A 17,991-nucleotide genomic window follows, 5' to 3' on the forward strand; every position below is an offset into this window, starting at 1 on the left:
AAAACCAGTAAGTGCCGGGCACCCCCCAACACAAAAGAATCTGGAAGGGGGGAAGATGCCTCTTCCCCCTCCTCTGCCACAGCCGCTGGGCCAGAGCATGGACCGTATCCACCTCCCTGTCCCTGCCCCATCCGAACCTGGGTGACGGCAGCAGCCCCCACAAAAAGCCAGGCTGGGGCCCACAAGGGCGTTCTCCCCAGTTCCTGACCTCAGCCCCCCAGCTAAACCAGGTGCCTGTGGTCTCCAGCCCGGAGCCCCCAGCACCACGAGCAGCTTACTGCCCCCTGCGCGGCTCCGGTCGCGCTGGTGCAGGGATAAGGTGGGGATCGCCCCGCTTAGTGCTGTGGCCAGCAGCTAAGAGCTGGCTGCGAGCTCAAGCAGCTTTGTCGGGGCAGGGCTGTGTTCTGGCTTGTCTGCTTTGCTAAGAGGATCTGGGCAGTCAGGCTGGCACTGGGAAAACACCCTTTCCTACGACGCCCAACCTCCTCCTTCTCCCAGGGCGCTTTTGTGAGCGGAGTCAGGGTGAGCACTATGTGGGATGAGCCGTGGTCGAAGCCGTGATCCGTGCAGGGAAGGGCTGCCCGGTGAGACAGCGCCTGTCTGCTCCCTGCACCTCAGAGCATCCTCGGGAGCAGCAGCAGCCCCGGGGCCACGTCCCCACGCAGCCCCAGCTCTGCCCAAGCTGTCCCTGGAAACGCAGCATCAACTGGTAAGGGCTCATTAGAGATTTAATCACTCGCGCGGGGCTTAGTGCTGGCCCCGGCACGTGTTGCAGAGCAGAGCACAGCAGGGCAGGCAGCGTGGAGCAAGGCCAGGTCCAGAGCCTGATGCCCGAGAGATGGATGCTGCTGCAGGGAGCGGCTTCATGGCCAAGGCTGCCCCGTGCCAGGAGCAGAGGACAAAGCCCTGGGCAGATGCTGCTGTCCTCTGCGGAGCCCTGCCTGTCCTGGGGAGGCTGCAGAGTGGTGGAGATGCCACCTCCTTCCCAGGGTCTGAAACATGGCTCTGCCCCTGCAGGATCCTGGTAGATGTGCTGCTCCCCTGCCCCATCACCTTTCACATCCACGTCCTGAGATGCAGAAGGGAGAAGAAAAAAAAAAAAAAGACAAACACCCTTAAAAGGCTTGGAAAATTTTATTCTTTATTGAACTTTAATAGTTTTCGTTCATTTTAAACACAATAAATACTTCAGTAATAGCATTTAAGAGATGAATTCAAACTCACTTCAGTACCTAAACTCCCAGCCAGAGGACGGCTCCAGGGAAGGAATTGGGGTCCTGGGGCCCACAGCCAAGCCAGGGCTGCTCATGGCCAGGCAGGTTGGGCTGAGGGACCCCCACCAAAACCAGCACCCACTGCAACTAAAAGCTCGAGGGACAGAAGCCGGCCAGGCTCCCTGCACGAGGGGGAAAGGAAGATTTTGATCCATGGGGTCTCAGACAAGGCTGCAATGCCACGCTGGTGCTGCAGCTCTGCATTAGAACAGCAAAAAGTGAACGAGCCTGCAGCTGGCCCAGCACCACTGCCAGCCCCCAGCACCAGAGCGGGACCGACACGGGAAGATTTTGGGCTGGGGGTGTGGGGGTGTGCTGGAGGAACTCCTCCTGCGTCTCAAGCAATGCACACTAAGCAAAAAGGGACTACTGGAAATGAGACAGCTCCAGGGATTTCCTACAGGCCTCAGGATACAAAAGCCCCGTGCACGGCTGCGCCATAAACTAAGGTGAGCAGAGCTTCAGCTACAGCTCCCACGCGGGCACAAAGCAGCAGCTCTCTCGGATCTGTGTGTATACACACACCTCTCTGCTACCTGCTACTTTCCCAGAGGCTTCTCAGGTCTATCCCACGCAGGCACAGATGCTCCCAGAGGAGGAGATGTTAGGGGTCATGCTGGCTCTTCAGAGGCAAAGATCAAAACTGCTCTCAGCTTACAAACCGCAGGTGCTGCCCGCACCCGGAGTGACACCAGGCCAGCTCTAAGAGGATGTTTTCAGTGCAGTAGAAGCTCACACTTACAGCATCCTGCCCCCCCGGCCCTGGCTGTATCGGGTGACCGATGTCTGCGAGAGGAGCGGCTGCAGCTGAGCCACGCGACCACCGCGGGACAGCTGGAGCCAACTACGGCACAGACACTGCGGGGAAGGAATGAGCTAACGGTGCTTACATCCACCATCTTCAGGCAGTGATTGCACCTATAAAACATTTCTTAGTGTGAACACTGCTTTGATGCAAACTCCAGGAGACCCCAAAACCCGCACGCCAGCCCCAGCCGAGGAATTCCTGCGCTAGGCCCATGGGTGGGTGCAGAGGCAGGAGCTGGGACACGAAGCCACACAGCTGAGAGAAAAAGGCTGCGTTAACCCAGCCTGCGAGGCGAGCCCAGCCAGGCAAGCCCAGCAGCAGCCTGCTTACGTGTCCCAGCTCCCCACTTCACCACGAAGGGTGACCGGCTGCGGCGAGGAGCAGGAGCAGCACCGGGACCTGCCTGGAGCCTGACAGTCCTGTGGGTCCTGAAGGACCCTCCCTGAACAGGATTTTTCCCCCAGTAATACTCTGGATTGAGACACAGCGTGCAGAATAGATGTAGGGAAGCACATACCAGTCCTATTAGCAACTCAGCAGGTCCAGCAGGAATTAAGAAACTATGATCGACTCTATCCCTGGAAGAAGCGACAGCACAAACCGCAGGGACTGGCCCTGGGCAGGCCTGAGGACACAGCCCAGCCAGCAAGGGGAGCAACCAGCACCACACCACGCCTACCCTCAGATGCAGTTAGCAAGGAATCTATTTTTAAGACTTAAAACCGTTATTGTTAATAGTTTCTCAGCATGCGCTACCCCACCGCGGCGAGATGGTTTGTTTGGTCTTCCTGCTCAAGCGTTTCCGTTCCCCCAGAAGCTGGGAGCAGAAGCCACCCAAGTTACCACAGCCCAGACAGAAACCCACCCAGCTTCACAGCAGCACCACTCAGAAGCGGAGTCGGATGCCCACCGAGACCAGGTCTGCTCTCACCTCGCTTTGCCACGAGCCCGGCAGCACTAGAGAGGAGCGAGCCTACTTTCCAGCGCTGATTTAAGATTTAAGCAGGTATTTTTCTAGCTTCAAGGTGCAATAAATTAAGGCACCAAAAATCCAGGACTCGTCAAGGATAAAGCCTGTGCAGATAGGAAGTGGTTCCAGTTTTTAAGAGATCTTTTTCCTACAGCACAAGTATTTGCAGGATTGTAGAGGAAGTCCTGCTTCCACGTGTTTGTAGCTTTACAAAGGCTTTTTTCCAGGGCTGCAAAAATCCGCCAGCTCACAGCCAAGCAAGACAAGAGACAAACTGTGTCCTAAGGAGACAAAGTGACACCCCGAGGCTTAAGATCAGGCATCTCGCAGCACTGGTGAGCCCAGTCCTCAGGCCCAGCAGCGCTGCGGGAAGAGCCAGGACAACGCAAGCTCCAGGCTTGGGACCCCAGAGCTCAGCTGAAAGGCTGAGGGAACAGCTCAGTCGTTCCCTAGTCCTGCAGACGTCTAGCTAGAAAATAAACCATCTAGCTGCCGCTTCTGCCAGTGCTGCTAGCACAGCTTTGCTACCTGGAGAGGCCCCCCAGGTAAGCGCTGTGTTCCATGTAAGAGATTCCCTGTAATTCCTGTGTGAGCGGGACTGAGATTTATCTCCCTTCGCAACTGCATTAAACAGCCAGAGACAAAGATTCAAGCACAGCCCAATTCCTTTGTACACTTAGTTTTTTTTTCTCTGTACAACGTCAGTAAAATATATAGAGTAAGCTACTTTATTAAATAAATTCTGAAGACCATTTGCCCCCTCTCCCGGATAAGACATGGTTCGCAGACACGTGGCTGTACAGACACACCAACAGACACAAGCAGCCGAGCCCTCCGGTGGTGCCAGCCCAGACAAACGCCGCAGCCGACCCCACGCAGGACGTACCGTGACCGAGCAACCCCGATTCCACCCACGGCACCGCACAGAGCAGCGAACACTGCGAGCTGCCTCAGGATTTCAAGTCTCAGTCTGCATGACAATGATTCAAATCCACAAAAAAAAAGCAAACAAACAAAAAAATCATTAAATAGTAGTTACAGCTTGAAGGTTTCCTAAAGCAGGAGGAGGAGGCTTCACCTGCGGAAGGAAAACGCCGTGACCAAGCTTCCATGACCCACAGTGATCAGTGTGTAAGAGCCTTTGTTCCCATGGTAATTACATGCACAACCTGCTGTGCTTGTCCACTTCCGGATGCAGCCTTTCCAGGACCTGGGTTTAGGCTACACTCTTCATTCAAGCACAGGTCTTCATTAAATAGAAGTGAACAGAAAAGAAAATCAGCATTCAGTCTTCACCACCCCACTCAATTAACTCAATTACAGAAATGTTTAAAAAAATAAATCAATGCCAACACCTTTTACAAATGGACAGTACACAAATATATCCCTGGATGAGACACGCAGCCGCCGGGGACAGCGGTTCTGAAAACAAAGTGGCGTTTGGGAAGGACCCCCCCCCCCCGCACGCCTGTGAGCTTTCTGAAAGTGCACACGCAACCAACACAACGTTATTAAGGTGCTTCTCCAAGCTGCGGATCTGCTGCTGCCGGTGGCCTGGCGGGAAGGGCGATGCGCAGGCTGAGCCCGGCTGCAGAAGACGAGGCTCGGGCAGCACGCGGCGACCCAGCAGAGCCGGCCTGGAACAGCAGGTTCATACCAGCAGGAAGGGGGGAGTTTGGCTCCGTGTTACAGAGGCTGGTGTGAGCCACGTTTCACTGCCGGCTCGCAGGCAGGGAACGTTGAGATGTGGTCCCAGGTGCCCGGCGCTCGGGCAGGGGCTGGGGAAGCTGCCTTCCCGCTTCTACATGAAATTGAGCCCTGATTCCTAAGCCCCCCCCTCCCCAGGTAGAATATTACTGCAAGATCTGTGTGTTTACTTCTGCTTTACAAAAAGGTGCAAGTGTTTGCCCAGACGAATGAGTGCAGGAAGGCAGGACAGGACGTGGGAGAACTGTCACCATTTGCTCCTTAAGTACCGGCCCGGGAGAAGGGCTGACAGGATTAGGGACAGACAGGAACGCTTGGCCACCAGGATGTTCCCTTGACCTCGCAGAAATCAGCTGCTACGTTGGTTCTGGTGATGGGTCAAGGTGCTTTGCTCAGGTAAAGCCATCTGCATCCCCAACCAGCTTTACCTGAGCAAGCGCTGGGGTTTGAGGTTTTACTGGGAACATTCAGCTGGTCTAAAATACAGTAACAGTGACCTGAAAGGCGACCCTCCTCATCCAGTTTCACCCAAAACCGTAGGCTTGTGTTCGCTGAACAGCAGCAGAGGCTGTCCCGTACCAGTCCCAACCTGGCCGCACCAGATACCGCGCAAACTTTGCCCTGATGTCTGTCCAGAGGATAGGTTTAGATCCGTGGTGATGGTTGAAGTATTTACAGGTATTTGCAGCAGTTATTTACAGTACTTCTGCAGACCGCACGCTGATTTTCTCTTCCTCCACTCCTAGTCAATCCGGCGTGGGCTTCTTTAGCGAGAAGGGTCGTATATTGAAGTGCCTGCTCAGCTGGCTCACCTGGGGACAAGGCAGGCAACAGGACAGGGTCAGCAAGGCTCAGGGGGACGAGGAGAAAAGCGGGCAGAGAGCCCGACCTGTTCCCTGCCACCTCCTCGCACCCACTTTCCCCCCATCATTGTCCCCCGGCGCAGCAGAGCTGGGCTGCAGCATCTGCCCAGCATCGCCCCACTGCATCAAGGGGGGCAGATTTCTCCTTCCCCCTCCCTGGATGGTTTTATGCAGCAGGGCTTTACAGCAGCTGAATTAGAGCAGAAGCAGCAGGCCAGCCTGTCCAGGAGCAGGCTTGCCTCCATCCTACCCTCCTCAGGCATGGGAGTCACAAACACCCTGCCCTGAGCACAGCCTCTCGTGCTTTTACTCTGCAGTACTTCTTGGCCCTTCACAGCAATATTTTTAATATTCTCCTTCAATTAATTTGAAAATCTCAGATAACCACAGGAAAAGTGGTTCCCTGAGTCCATTTCCAATTAAAACTGGGGGCCGAGTACTTTGCACTGGCACAGGACGGCTGCAGTTTGGGTCCAGGTTTGGGTCATCGTGTCCCCGTTACCCCAGAACGAGGAAGCAAGCTTTCACCACCTCTTGTGAAGCAAGGAGAAAACCACGAAGGACTGAGAGCTGCACCGGGAAAGGCGCTTCCAGGTGCTCACAGAGCCCCGTTAGCCTGGGAAGCGCTGCTGAATCCTGCGTGCCCGGCAGCCAGCAGAGCCACGGAGCATAAAACGGGTGGCGTGGCACTGGGGGTGGTGACCAGAGGTGGCGGTCGCTGCAGATCCAACAGCGAGCAGTGCCGAGCAGTGCCGAGCAGCACCAGCTGCTGAGCTGGGCAGCACAAGCTAGAAGGGGGGCAGCACAAACTCAGGGGAGCAGAGCACTGGAGAACTCCCTGACTGACGGGCAGGCCTGGGCAGAGAGGATTACCCCATCCTCCCAGTCTCCCATCTCCAGCTATGACTCCAAGACCAAATTTATTTAAGCTTCTTAGCAGCTATTCAAATCCTTCTCGCACAGAAGCCTCATTACACTAATTGGAAAGACAAGACAACCTGGGTATTATTTCCTTGCTGTAATTACAGCTCAAACCTGACTCTGGAGGCTCCACATTAGCGCCGGGGCTCCGGGGGGGACAGGGCTTCCCAAGGAGGGTTTACACACGTGGCAGCAGCCAGCTCTGCAGGGAATGTCTGGGCCCTTGCCCTACTTCCTCAGCGGCTTCCCAGGGCATTTCTAACTGGCCTTGGTCTCCTCCGAGTTTGTTTCCTCCCTTAATCAAAACTCAGGCAGAGTTTGCAGAGAGCGAGGGGAGCAAATCAGCCCCAGGAGCAAGGAGGAGGCAGCTGCAGCGCAAGGGACGTGTCCCCAGCACAGAGCACGTCCGCAGGGTCGCAGATTAACCACTGACAGCAGATGAACGCGTTACACCGAGACTCCCGAACCACGCACCCCTTCCCAACGTGCAGACACCACAGCCACTGCTCTGAGTACCTCCAGGAGTGCCTCCCGCTGCCCAGGGCTGCGAGTGGCTGACCTACGGGCTGGTCTCTAAGCTGCAGCCACAGCGAGTTAAACACAGCAGCAGAGACACGAGGACTTGTTTCAAACCCACCTGTGGCACAAGAGCCCCTGAGAACATTGTGCGAGGCTCGTTTCAAACCCAGTCAGCCTTCCAGAGCCTCTCACCAGGAAGGCAGCCCGCCTTCCCCACGGCCACGGGCAGCCCGACAGAGCTCGCAGCCCCAAGCTGTTTCACTGACATCCCCGTTTTTCAGCAGCAGCTCCCCAGTGCCCAGGCGCCCAGTTCACCTACCACGACCACGCCGTAGTGGATGTGCGCCAGGGTGAGGAAGGCGGTTAACAAGTAGAGGAGGAGAGTCTCACTGTTGGGCGCGACGCCGGACACCACCACGAAGAGCACCAGCGCTATGGGGAGCAGCATCCAGTTCAGAGGCTGGCAGCGTGTGCTGCTCATCTGGCAGACGATCAGCTGGCACTGCAGGGAGGGAAAGCTGTCAGAGCTTGCATCCTGCACGGGCTCTGCACGCCCGGAGCTGTTTGCAGCGTAGAGCACGGTCACACGCGTACACGTACCAGTTACCTGCGCTTACAGCTACCATCAGCTTCTCGCTTGGGATCTGCCTTTGCTTTACAATCCCTCTGAGACACACAGAGCAGAGCCCTGTGGCGCAGGTAACAGGGGAGCAGCCCTAGGGCATGTTCAAAGGATAAAAGGAGTTCCCCTGAGCTGACCGAGCCTCAGCAGCGGCATTGTGCGTGATCAGCAGCACGGGCTGCTGGCAGAGCACGGACACACAGCTGCACGGGCACAGGTCTGACAGAACGAGCACAGGCACCTTTGCTGAGGTCTCAAGCAGGCGCAGATGCAATACGCAGCTACATCAGGTTTGGACAACTGCTTCAGGCCCTCCAATTTTAAGTTTGTTCCCCCCAAAGAAACAAGAACTTCCTTCATATTAACAGCTTGCTACTGACAGCACAGAGCGTGTGTGAACACGCACAAACTATGTCTCCAGTTTCTCAAGAGCTGCGAGCTGCAGCACAGATGCCCGTGACATTTGCAGACCCCAAACCCTGTCTGCTTTCCTGCTCGTTCTTTCAGTCACAGCAGAATAGCAGGGCGGTCTCAAGTTAAACCTTCCCATCTCCCTTCCTTCCTCCCATTTGAACTGGCATTTTTCTTCACCCTGGGAGGCTGCACGCTTCCCAGGGGCTACACAGAAGCATAAAGCAAAAGCCACTCACGGAGATGTTCGCAAAGGCTGTTCCAACCATGAAATAGAAGAGCCTGGGGTGGACCTCCAGGATGTCCATGGGCGACACGAAGATCCACGTGGTGCAAAGCACAAAGAGCAGCACTGGGGACACCAGTGGCAGCATGATTTCGTACAGAGAGTGGTGCTTCAAGGTGTTATTTTTATAGGCCCTGCAAGGCAAGCAGACAGAAATGAAAACTCCTGGAACCACAGCTGAGAAACACCTGGTCCCTGCCTCCAGAAACGCCCTGTAAAATCTCACCGGCCACTCTGCCTCCCAGAACCACCAACACCACTCATACCCGGCCACACGAGGATGATGCACACCTTCATTGCTAAGCTAAAACCCAAGAAAGCCCTGAATCACAAAGGCACCTGCACTCCTGGGTTGTGAGCAACTGGACAAGCCTGCCTAAGCTGGAGCCCTCCAGCGAGCCCCCGCTGAGCAGGCGGCACCCCACAACCGGGGCCTTCGGATATTCAGCAGCTGCTTTGTCACCCTGAAAACACCCCTCTGGAAACTGCTAGGGAAACCAGGTCATAAGAGGCTCTGGGGGTTCTTGCAAAGGTGCAGGTAGGGAGAGTTAAAAACGGTGAAACTTACTTGTAGAAGTTGTACAGGCTCATCGGCAGCGTCACGGTGAGGGCACAAGCTGGAAGAGAAGGAGCCACGTTACGGCCCCACGTCGAGGCTGGCCACCGCGTGCGCCCCGCGGAGGGGCAGATGGTTGGGCTCCAGCTTAAGCTGCTTGCAACTAAAATAGCCCAGAGGTGCACCGAGAACAGCTCAGCAGGTTTAAAAGGAGGTGCTCAAGATTCTGGTTCAAGAGTTGTAATTCCAAGTTGAGGTCTGCTATGAATTAAGGACACTTCAACTTCAAGAAGTTGCATTCACGAGCCCCGTATTATGCTTTAAGCGGTTACTAAATTTAATTACAATACGGTTTTTAATGGGACCCGAGGTGAGTTCAAACCCCGCAAGCGACATGGGTGCGCACAGCAGAGGTTTCAGCCTTTATTATAAAGCCAATCTGCTCTTCCTCCCACCACGTGCAAGCATTTCCAGCTCCCATGATGCAAAAACTCTTGTGATTTAGCTTGACAAACGATACAAAAACTCGAAACAACCGAAAATTTGGACCTAAATGGGAAACATCGTTTGTTACACCCAAACCCACGGAAGTCCATCACAGCTCATTCCACGTTTATATAGCAGTAGGAATTTTACCAGACCCGTAAATATTCCTGCTTTGAACAGCCTCACCCCTGTTCAACTGCACAGATACACTGAGCGCACGCATCGCGCTCTGCTTTCCACGAAGGAGAAGTGCATTTATTATTCAGATCTTAAATCCTGCGGCTGCCAAAAGAAAGCTCAAAATATCCCCCTGGGTCAATCTGGTGCTTGCGCTTTAATGTAACAATTCAAGCCACACCGACTTGAAATTAAGCAGTTACAATTAACCCCCAAAGGAAAGGGCATTGGTTAAGAAAACACAATCGAGGAGGAAGTTGGGAATAAGCCACATCACATCAAGCCACGCAGCTCCACCTGCGTTACTCCCCCTGTCCAGGGACTCAGTCTGTCTGAGCGCTGCAGGGAACAGCCAGCTCTTCTGGAGGAAGGCTGCACACCCTTTTATTTCATTTTAGGACGGGTGCATGGAGGGCAGGACCCACGAAGGTGCTTTCCCCACCTCCACAGACCTAACCTCGCTCCCTGCAGCAGCCCCAGGCTGCTGGCACAGCATTCGGGCTCCAGCTCCTGCTCCCTCAGCTCAGCCCAGCTCCAGGCGAGGAAATATTTTGGGTCCAGCTGCCCATGGGCAGCACCAGGGCTGGCCCCGAGCGCCGTGCACCAGCACCTCTGGATCGGCCTGATTATCCCTGAAGGCACGAGCGCGGCGTGCCATTTCCTCATCCTTTTGGTCACCGCCGACCCAGGCATGCTGCAGCACGTCAGCTTCTCCAAATTAACTACCCCAGAAGACCCGGCCAAGGGCAAGCTGCACGAACGCCCTGCGCTATCAGCTGGGTGACAGCCTCCCAGAGCCTTCATTACAGCAAACACGACAGCGGCATAAAATGATTCAGACATTGGGTGTTGGGAAAGAGGTTGCGTTTAAAAGACAGGCTTCAACATGGAGTTTCTTACCAATAATCATTGTAGTGAATAGGTCTCTATATAAGAAATTAAACAGGAAAGGTGCATACCAGGCCTCAACTCCCACAATGGCCGTCACTATGTAGACGATGGAAATGGTCTGAAAGAAAGCAGAAGAGAAGCGGGTGTCAGCAGCCCGGCCGCAGGCTGGCAGCACGACGCACGCCGGGGAGCTTCAGGGAACGGCAGCTGGGCTCTGGAGGTCTGTCCAGGGTCTCCTGTTATCCACCTGCTGAAGTTAGTACAGGGAAAAAGCTAACAGGGAACACCTGAATTGCGATGGAAGCCCTGAAGGAGCACGGAGCACGCTGCGGGGTAGCTCAGCCCTCCAGCCTGACTTTCTTTTTCCATGGCCTGAATTTTTGGGCAGACCTGCATGGTGCCAGGAGTTGGACTCGATGATCCTTACGGGCCCCCTCCGACTCGGGATATCCTGTGATTCTATCATTTCTGTGCTAGGCAGAGGTCCGAAAGCACCCAGGTGGAGCAACGCTTCTGGGGGAGAAGGTCAGAGTATCGTCAGACGGGAGCAGCTACAGTCTTATTTTACCAGGAAAGATGATTACTGCAATTAATCTCTCTTTTCCCACCCAGCATCTGACATGAGTACGGTGCGCTGCTCGGCGCTGTGAGACCGCACCCCGGCTAGGACGGGCAGCTGCGAGCAGTACAGCCGAATTTCACTCATCCCGAGCTCGCTCTCAGCGCCGGGGCTCTTCAGAAAGGACTTCTCTGCAGGAAGCCCTTACCGAGAGAAGGAAGTGCCAACATCCCAGCCGGTCCCCTCAGTGTTCACCTCAACATCAACCGCCTCGTTACCCAGCCACAGGGGGGGCACCTCCCTAGGAACCTTTGCTCCAGGCACAGTGATTAATATGCAAACTCGGTACGCAGCTGCACTTTGGCACGCATCCTGCTAGCGCGTAAAGGCACCCCGAACTTCTAGGCTTGAAGGCACCCGGGGGATGCGATGCAGGAAACTAATTAGAGCAAGAATTCAGGTACCCGGGACACGCGGAGCCCCGGCAGAGGAAACGAGGCGAAATCTATTCTTCAAGCCTCGTTTCTCGTAGAAGTCCGTCTGCAAAAGCTACTAGGAACAAAAAACCCCACACCACGTAAAATTCCTTGGATTTAACACTTGTGCAAAACTGAACCCACCCATTTTGTGCAAAACCACCACCACATCTCATCAGAGCACGGGGCACGTGCTGTGGCTCAGCACCACGGGCACACGGCTCCCAGCACTGCCCTGCTCCAGGCCGCTGGGGCAGGCTGGGGACAGCCACCCCCGAGAGCACCGCGGGGCCTGATTTACAGGCACCAGAGCTGCAGCCCAGGCACGCCGGCACTTCACTGAGCTCCTGCTGAGGTCGAGCAGCGGCGGCGCGTACTTACCACCTGGCTGATGTCATATCCCCAGGGCAGGAAGAGAATCCCCGTGTTGTACTTCTCCCAGTGGGAGAGGATGAATGAAAACAAGACCACCCATAAGAGGAGGTAGAGAACGAAGACACTGACACCCGTGGAGCCCCGTCCAAAGGTGGAGTAAACTGTCACGACGAAGTACACGCACGCCCAGCTGTCCAGGCCGTGATCAAAGAGCTCTCCCAGGGGCGTGCTGGAGTTGGTCCGGCGAGCCTGTTTCCCATCAACGCCGTCTGGGAAGAGAGCAAGGAGAAACAGAGAGTTTTGACAGACGTTCCCCGGCGTGGGAAGCTTTGCCGGGCACCCCTACGGGGAGCAATGGGCCAGCCTGCAGCTGACAAGGCGCGCGCAGCCAGCCAGCGGCAGCTCCCCCTGCCCTCATCCTCCATCGGTGAGCACATCCCCAGCTCCACCTGAGACTGAAAAATGCAACAGAGGAAAAACCCGGCAAGACTTTATTTGAAGCAGACCGGGGACAGGATTTCACGGAGCACCTCAAAGCCAGGTCCAGCATCCTCCTTCCACGTCAGCCGCTCCGGGCCACCTTCTTCCCATGCGCTTTGCCAAGCGGTTCCTGGAACTGCTCTGGCAGCACGAGCGGCGATCAGAGCAGGGCATGGCTGAAGCCCAGAATCAAAGATTTTCCAGCAGGCTCGGAGATAAGATGACACGCAGCTGCAGCATGAGCAGCTGACCGACACAACCCCCCGCAGGCAGATAAACTCTTACCTAACGTATAGGCAATGAAGTTGAGGAGACCCACGATGACCCACACTCCGTTTGGAACGTGCTGGTGGTCAGGAGCTGCAGAGATCAGAGAGACCCAGGAGAGGACAGCTCAGTACGTGCACTCAGCGGGTTTATTTTGGCACAAGAGGCACGGCAACGAGGCCCAGCAGCTCACCAAGACAAAGCACCCCCACAACTCCAACAGTGGAACAGATGTTAGCCCTCCAGGGAGAGATGGCAGAGCCGTCTGCTCCACAGCTCCCCGTGAAGCGGGTCACAGACAGGAATCCTAGGACTCTGCATACCAGGACGTACTTGTCCTCTGTCCCCAGCTCCCCAGAGTCCCAGGATCCAAGAGCTGGTGGTGGCAGCTAGCAACTGCAGCCCAAAACGCACGGCAAGGAAGCGTGCGCAGATCAGGCACTCCTCCTGCACTGCTCAGAGCATCACCAGAGCCTCTTGGAGAAGCGGCTGCACCTTGCCTCTGCGGGCACGTGGGGAATTCCCTCCCAGTCTCCAGACCTCGTCCCTGCCAATTGAAACCGGGTTCCTCCTTAATAACCTCTCCTCCTCCGCCAGCGCTGTCTCGGCAGCCAGCCAGCTTAGCTGCCTGCAACTTGGGGAGCCCAAAGCTGCATCTGAAGGAAGCGGGGAGCTGCTTCCCGGTGGCAGCCCCGCACGAGGATGCGCAGGGAGCAACAATGCCCCAAAACGTCACCTTCTTGTTTCCCTTGAGCAGCAGGGCGGTGCCTTCCAGCAGCAGATGGAGAGCATCAAGCCACCGCCACGAAGGAAGGCACAGGCTTCTGGAGGAGGCCTCACCAGCAAAATGAAACGTTCTCTTCCCAGGCAGAACACCCGTAACGGGAGCAGGTCCCACAGCATAAGCTTTGCCACCCCTTTGGCAGGGCACAGGTTTTTGAACCTGTGCTGGGGATTCCTGGGCTCCCGTGAGCTGTCAGCTTTTCTTCCTAGGGCTCACGGACCAAAGCACAGCCCAAACCTTAGCCAACAACCACTCAGGTCACCCAAGCTTCTGAGGGCCTTGCATATTGATAACAGTGCTCATCTATCCACCAACGAAGGCTATACCAAAAAATATATATATTTTTTTCTCCCTTAATGTACTTTCCACTTAACTGATCATAGAATCATAGAATATCCTGAGTTGGAAGGGACCCTTAAGGATCATCAAGTCCAACTCTTGACACCGCACAGGTCTACCCAAAAGTTCAGACCATGTGACTAAGTGCACAGTCCAATCTCTTCTTAAATTCAGACAGGCTCGGTGCAGTGACAACTTCCCTGGGGAGCCTGTTCCAGTGTGCAACCACCCTCTCTGTGAAGAACCCCCTCCTGATGTCAAGCCTAAATTTCCCCTGCCTCAGCTTAACCCCATTCCCGCGGGTCCTGTCACTGGTGTTAATGGAGAAAAGGTCTCCTGTCTCTCGACACCCCCTTACGAGGAAGTTGTAGACTGTGATGAGGTCTCCTCTCAGCCTCCTCTTCTCCAGGCTGAACAGGCCCAGTGACCTCAGCCGTTCTTCGTACGTCTTCCCCTCCAGGCCTATCACCATCTTCGTAGCCCTCCTCTGGACACTCTCCAACAGTTTCATGTCCTTTTTATACTGTGGTGCCCAGAACTGCACACAGTACTCGAGGTGAGGCCGCACCAGCGCAGAGTAGAGCGGGACAATCACCTCCCTTGCCCTACTAGCGATGCCGTGCTTGATGCACCCCAGGACACGGTTGGCCCTCCTGGCTGCCAGGGCACATGATTGGCCCTGCTCTAGAACTAGATGAACTGTTCTGAGCAGCCTAAACCAAACCTGGCAGGGGGACAGGGAGAGAAAAATACAGAAAGGAAGCTCTTGGGAAGTGCCAGTTACCACGCTGCAGTAATATTTTCCCTAGGACACTCCCACAAGCAAGGAGACGGCTGAACTGATTCATGACGGACGAACACGGGTGCTGATGAAGTGTGAGCTGTGCACATCCTCGCGTTATGCAAAACGGTGAGATGGAGGAAGAGGACTTGGCTTTTGTTAGTTTGGATGCGGTGCCAGCATGTTTCAGCAAGGGGGCAATGGGATGCAAATAAAAAGGCTCCGCTTGCTGACTTCGGAAAGCCGAGTTTCCCACATCGCCCTTTTCCCACCCGTTCTGCTTCAAAAGGAGGGCGCTCGCTCTTGTCCTCTGCCCAGGCAGAGCTGAACCCTGCTCGACTTTTTGGCTGTTCTGCCCCCCTTCGCCTGCACGCAGCCAGCCAGGAGCAAACGCGCCCAGCGGCCGGAGGGAAGGCGTCACCTGGCCAAGTCCTCATGGAGAAGCCCGGCGACTTCAGGCCCTCGGCTCCGTCCCTCCTGTGGTGCAGCCAGCTGCCCGGCAGCGCCCCGACGGCACGGGCTCACCACCGAGCACCAGAAGGCGCAGGAGAGGAGGTGACACATCCCAACAGCAAAAGGCAGCCTTACCAGAAGCATAAAAGTCAGGGTCGAAGTATGCCATGAGGAAGAAGTTGAAGACAAGCAGCAGGAAGCCAGAAAACGTTATCAGATTTGGGGCCAGCCAGGTAGGGAAGATCTACGGGAAAGCAGCAAAAGAACACATGAACTCATCAGAACACCTAACAAGGACCACGCGCTGCTCCCGGCCACGGCAGAGACCTGCTTACAGTCTGGGTGCTGGACAGCACTGCCCGGGCGCACCCACCACCACGGGACAGCGCCAAGCTCTGGGCAGCCGCCAGCTGGAAGGCCGTGCCCTTTGCAATTAGTCACAGCGCAAACGAAGCGGGTCTGTTCAGCCAAGCAGGGCCCTGCCGCTGACGTTTTTGAGCGGGAGACGCGGCGGTGCCCGGCGTTTCGCTGTCCTGCTCGGGGCAGGACGAGGTCTCACCTTCACTATGGTGTTCCAGAAGGGATGCATGACGTACAGAGACAGGGGGTTGCTGTCCACCGCGCTGTACTGTGAACGAGAGGGGAAATACAAGTCAAAAAAGCAACAGTCAGGGCTCCAGCACCTCTCGCAGGAAGATCCTGAGCATCAAGCTTTCCCTGAGGGCACCTGCCACCAGATCTTTGCATTGCACAAACACTCGAGCCGGGAGCGGACTCACAGCAGGGACGGTGCTGAGCAATCCCAAAAGCAGCTCCAATGCCAGCCACCGACCCACACGCAGCTCCCGGGCTCACCACGGAGGGTTTTGGAGGGCTCGTTCACGGGACAGGCAGAGGAGACCTCCGCAGGCAGCACGGGGCCAGCCAGAGGAGCTGCAGCCGCACCGTGGTACGGCCCGCGGAGGACAGCTTGATGCGCCCTGCCCTGGCTGCCTGCACCCTGCCGAGCCCTGCCCAGGGCTTTCAGAGCCACGCAGCTCTCCCAGAGGAGCAGGACCAGGGACCTCCTCGGCCCCCTCGGTGGGGGCCCTAAGACAGGAGACGGTTCACCGATGGACAGGGTGGTTTGGTGCGGAACAACCCATCGGGACGGCAGCTCTCGCTGTCACCAGTCATTTGGAAGAGACCTTCCCCTTCCAGAAAGACAGAGGTGGTTTCTGAGCAAGACCTTCAGCACCCTCCCTTGTCCTGCAGACACCCCAGAACGCCGCAGACACCACCCTACAGCCATGAACACCTCCGAATCCCGCACGCCCTGCTGTTCCAGTGGCAGGGGACGATTTATTTGGCAGCGAGGAGCAGGGGGGTGCAGACCCCAGCTCCCAGAGCAGCAACGCAGGTGACCTGGGCTGCATGGAGACGTGGGGCTTCCAGCAGAAGGCTCCTCTCCACCACGCAGCCAAGACTTCTGCAGAGGGAAGGGGGGGAGCAGGAGTTCTAAGCCACGAGGAATTTCCATCCCCGCTTAACGCAGCGGCGGCAGACAGAATTCCAAACGCCTTAGGAGATAATAGGATTTGGACTAACTACCAGATACGGGAGGAGGAGAGCTGGAGGCCGATTAAATCTCATTATCCCCGGCACGGCCTCGGACAAGAAAACAAACGCCTCTCCAGGAGCGAGGCGGGGGAAGCGCCCTGCAGTTTGTGTTTGTCAGGGCTGGGCCCCGGGGAAGTGCCCAGGCCCACGACCCAGAGACGCGTAATGCCCCCTGCTCCAGAACCGCGCCGTGCAGAGCCTCGGCTTCTCCTTACAACAGGACGGAGCCGGCCCGGCCCAGCCAGTCCGCAGGGATTTGCTTTTACGCTTTCTGAGAACAGAGCCCAGCCAGCTTTGAGGAGCGATCCCGCGGCCAGCATCGCGCCTCCCTGCGCCCCGTTCCTCCCGCTGAGCTCCCAGCCACGTCCCTCCGGATGGGGTACACCCCATCAGCTCAGGGATTCACCCCCAGGGAGGCTTTCTCCAAGCGGAGCACCGCCATCCGCTTCAAAATCCCCTACCAGAACGAGGGGCCCTCCGTCCAGCTCCGCCGCCCCCCATCTCCAGCCCCTGCTGGGTAACGCTCCCAAGAGCGGCTGCTCCTACGCGCAAATAAAGCCATGAACAGGCAATTTGATGAATCTCGGCGTAATTTACGCTCAAAAACTCTTTACCTGGACGCGTGAGCTCGCTGAGACGCGCCAGCTCATCGCAGGCTCTTGGCACAGCTGATGAGCACGAGGAAGGTTCTGGGGAAGGGGCAGCACCTGCAGGCCCCGTGCCTAACCGGTAAAGGCAGCAGGGAGCCCGGCACCAGGAGCTCTGGTGCTAAGCCAGAGCCCACCGAGGGCACTGTTGGGGTGTCCCACGGACCAGCTGCACGGTGCCACCGCGGCGTTGAGCTGCCTGCCATCGTTACGGGACTCAGAGCGGCTCGAAGGGCTTAAACCCAGCGGTGATCACACGACCAGGACGTTTCTGGAAGATCCAATTACGTGCGCAAGGAAGCAAACACAGATTTATAGCCCGCATCCTCCTCATGGCTTTCCCGCCCAGAAAAACAACGCGGCTTTCAGGCAATGCCGCTACCGGGAGCCAGCAGCAGACAGCACTCTGCAGGCACCCCGGCATCCAACACCCGGAGGGGGCTGGGGGAGCCCCGAGGCAGGAGCAAGGCAGCGTGCGCCTCGGCAGAGCGGCCCCAGCACGTCCAGGAGGCCGTTTCCCACAAACCGCCTTAGGCACGAGGGTGACACGAGGCTGAGCACCTTGTCCCGTGGGGGCTGAGGCGAGGCAGCGAGCCCGGCGGTCCCCAGGGCACGTGGGCGAGCAGAGCCGCGCCAGAGCAAACAAGTCCCCCTTGCACTATGCCCGCGCTCTGCCGACGCGTCCGGAGCGGCGCCGTGCTCTAGCGGGGTTTATTGACGTGAACCTGTTTGTTTCCCGA

The 17,991-nt window shown here is 56.6% G+C and overlaps 1 protein-coding gene across 2 annotated transcripts; it reads right to left on the reverse strand.

Annotated features, from left to right (window-relative positions):
- Positions 1 to 3,715: 3,715 nt before the first annotated feature.
- On the reverse strand, positions 3,716 to 17,298 carry SELENOI (selenoprotein I). 2 transcript variants are annotated; one of them, XM_035321640.1, is made up of 10 exons: positions 17,219 to 17,269; positions 15,565 to 15,633; positions 15,141 to 15,249; positions 12,667 to 12,741; positions 11,908 to 12,170; positions 10,501 to 10,609; positions 8,950 to 8,998; positions 8,335 to 8,515; positions 7,382 to 7,564; positions 3,716 to 5,571 (listed from the first exon to the last, which is right to left on the reverse strand). In XM_035321640.1, exons 1-10 carry the CDS (start codon positions 17,252 to 17,254, stop codon positions 5,455 to 5,457), a joined length of 1,191 nt encoding a protein of 396 aa, XP_035177531.1. In that variant the 5' UTR covers positions 17,255 to 17,269; the 3' UTR covers positions 3,716 to 5,454. The 2 variants fall into 2 exon arrangements, with proteins under 2 accessions (XP_035177531.1, XP_035177532.1); XM_035321641.1 differs by having other exon boundaries at positions 5,506 to 5,571; positions 17,219 to 17,298.
- Positions 17,299 to 17,991: the final 693 nt, after the last annotated feature.

Source organism: Oxyura jamaicensis, chromosome 3 (genome assembly GCF_011077185.1).
Source record: "Oxyura jamaicensis isolate SHBP4307 breed ruddy duck chromosome 3, BPBGC_Ojam_1.0, whole genome shotgun sequence".
NCBI classification, from domain to species: Eukaryota; Metazoa; Chordata; class Aves; order Anseriformes; family Anatidae; genus Oxyura; species Oxyura jamaicensis.

Excerpts from the sequence above, each read along its gene's own strand:
- SELENOI (XM_035321641.1), bottom strand. The coding sequence starts at position 17,254 with ATGAGCTGGCGCGTCTCAGCGAGCTCACGCGTCCAG. Across the intron at positions 12,171-12,666 it reads CTTCATTGCCTATACGTTAG|ACGGCGTTGATGGGAAACAG; the intron begins GTAAGAGTTTAT and ends CTCTCTTCCCAG. Across the intron at positions 8,999-10,500 it reads ATTCACTACAATGATTATTG|CTTGTGCCCTCACCGTGACG; the intron begins GTAAGAAACTCC and ends CTTCTCTTCCAG.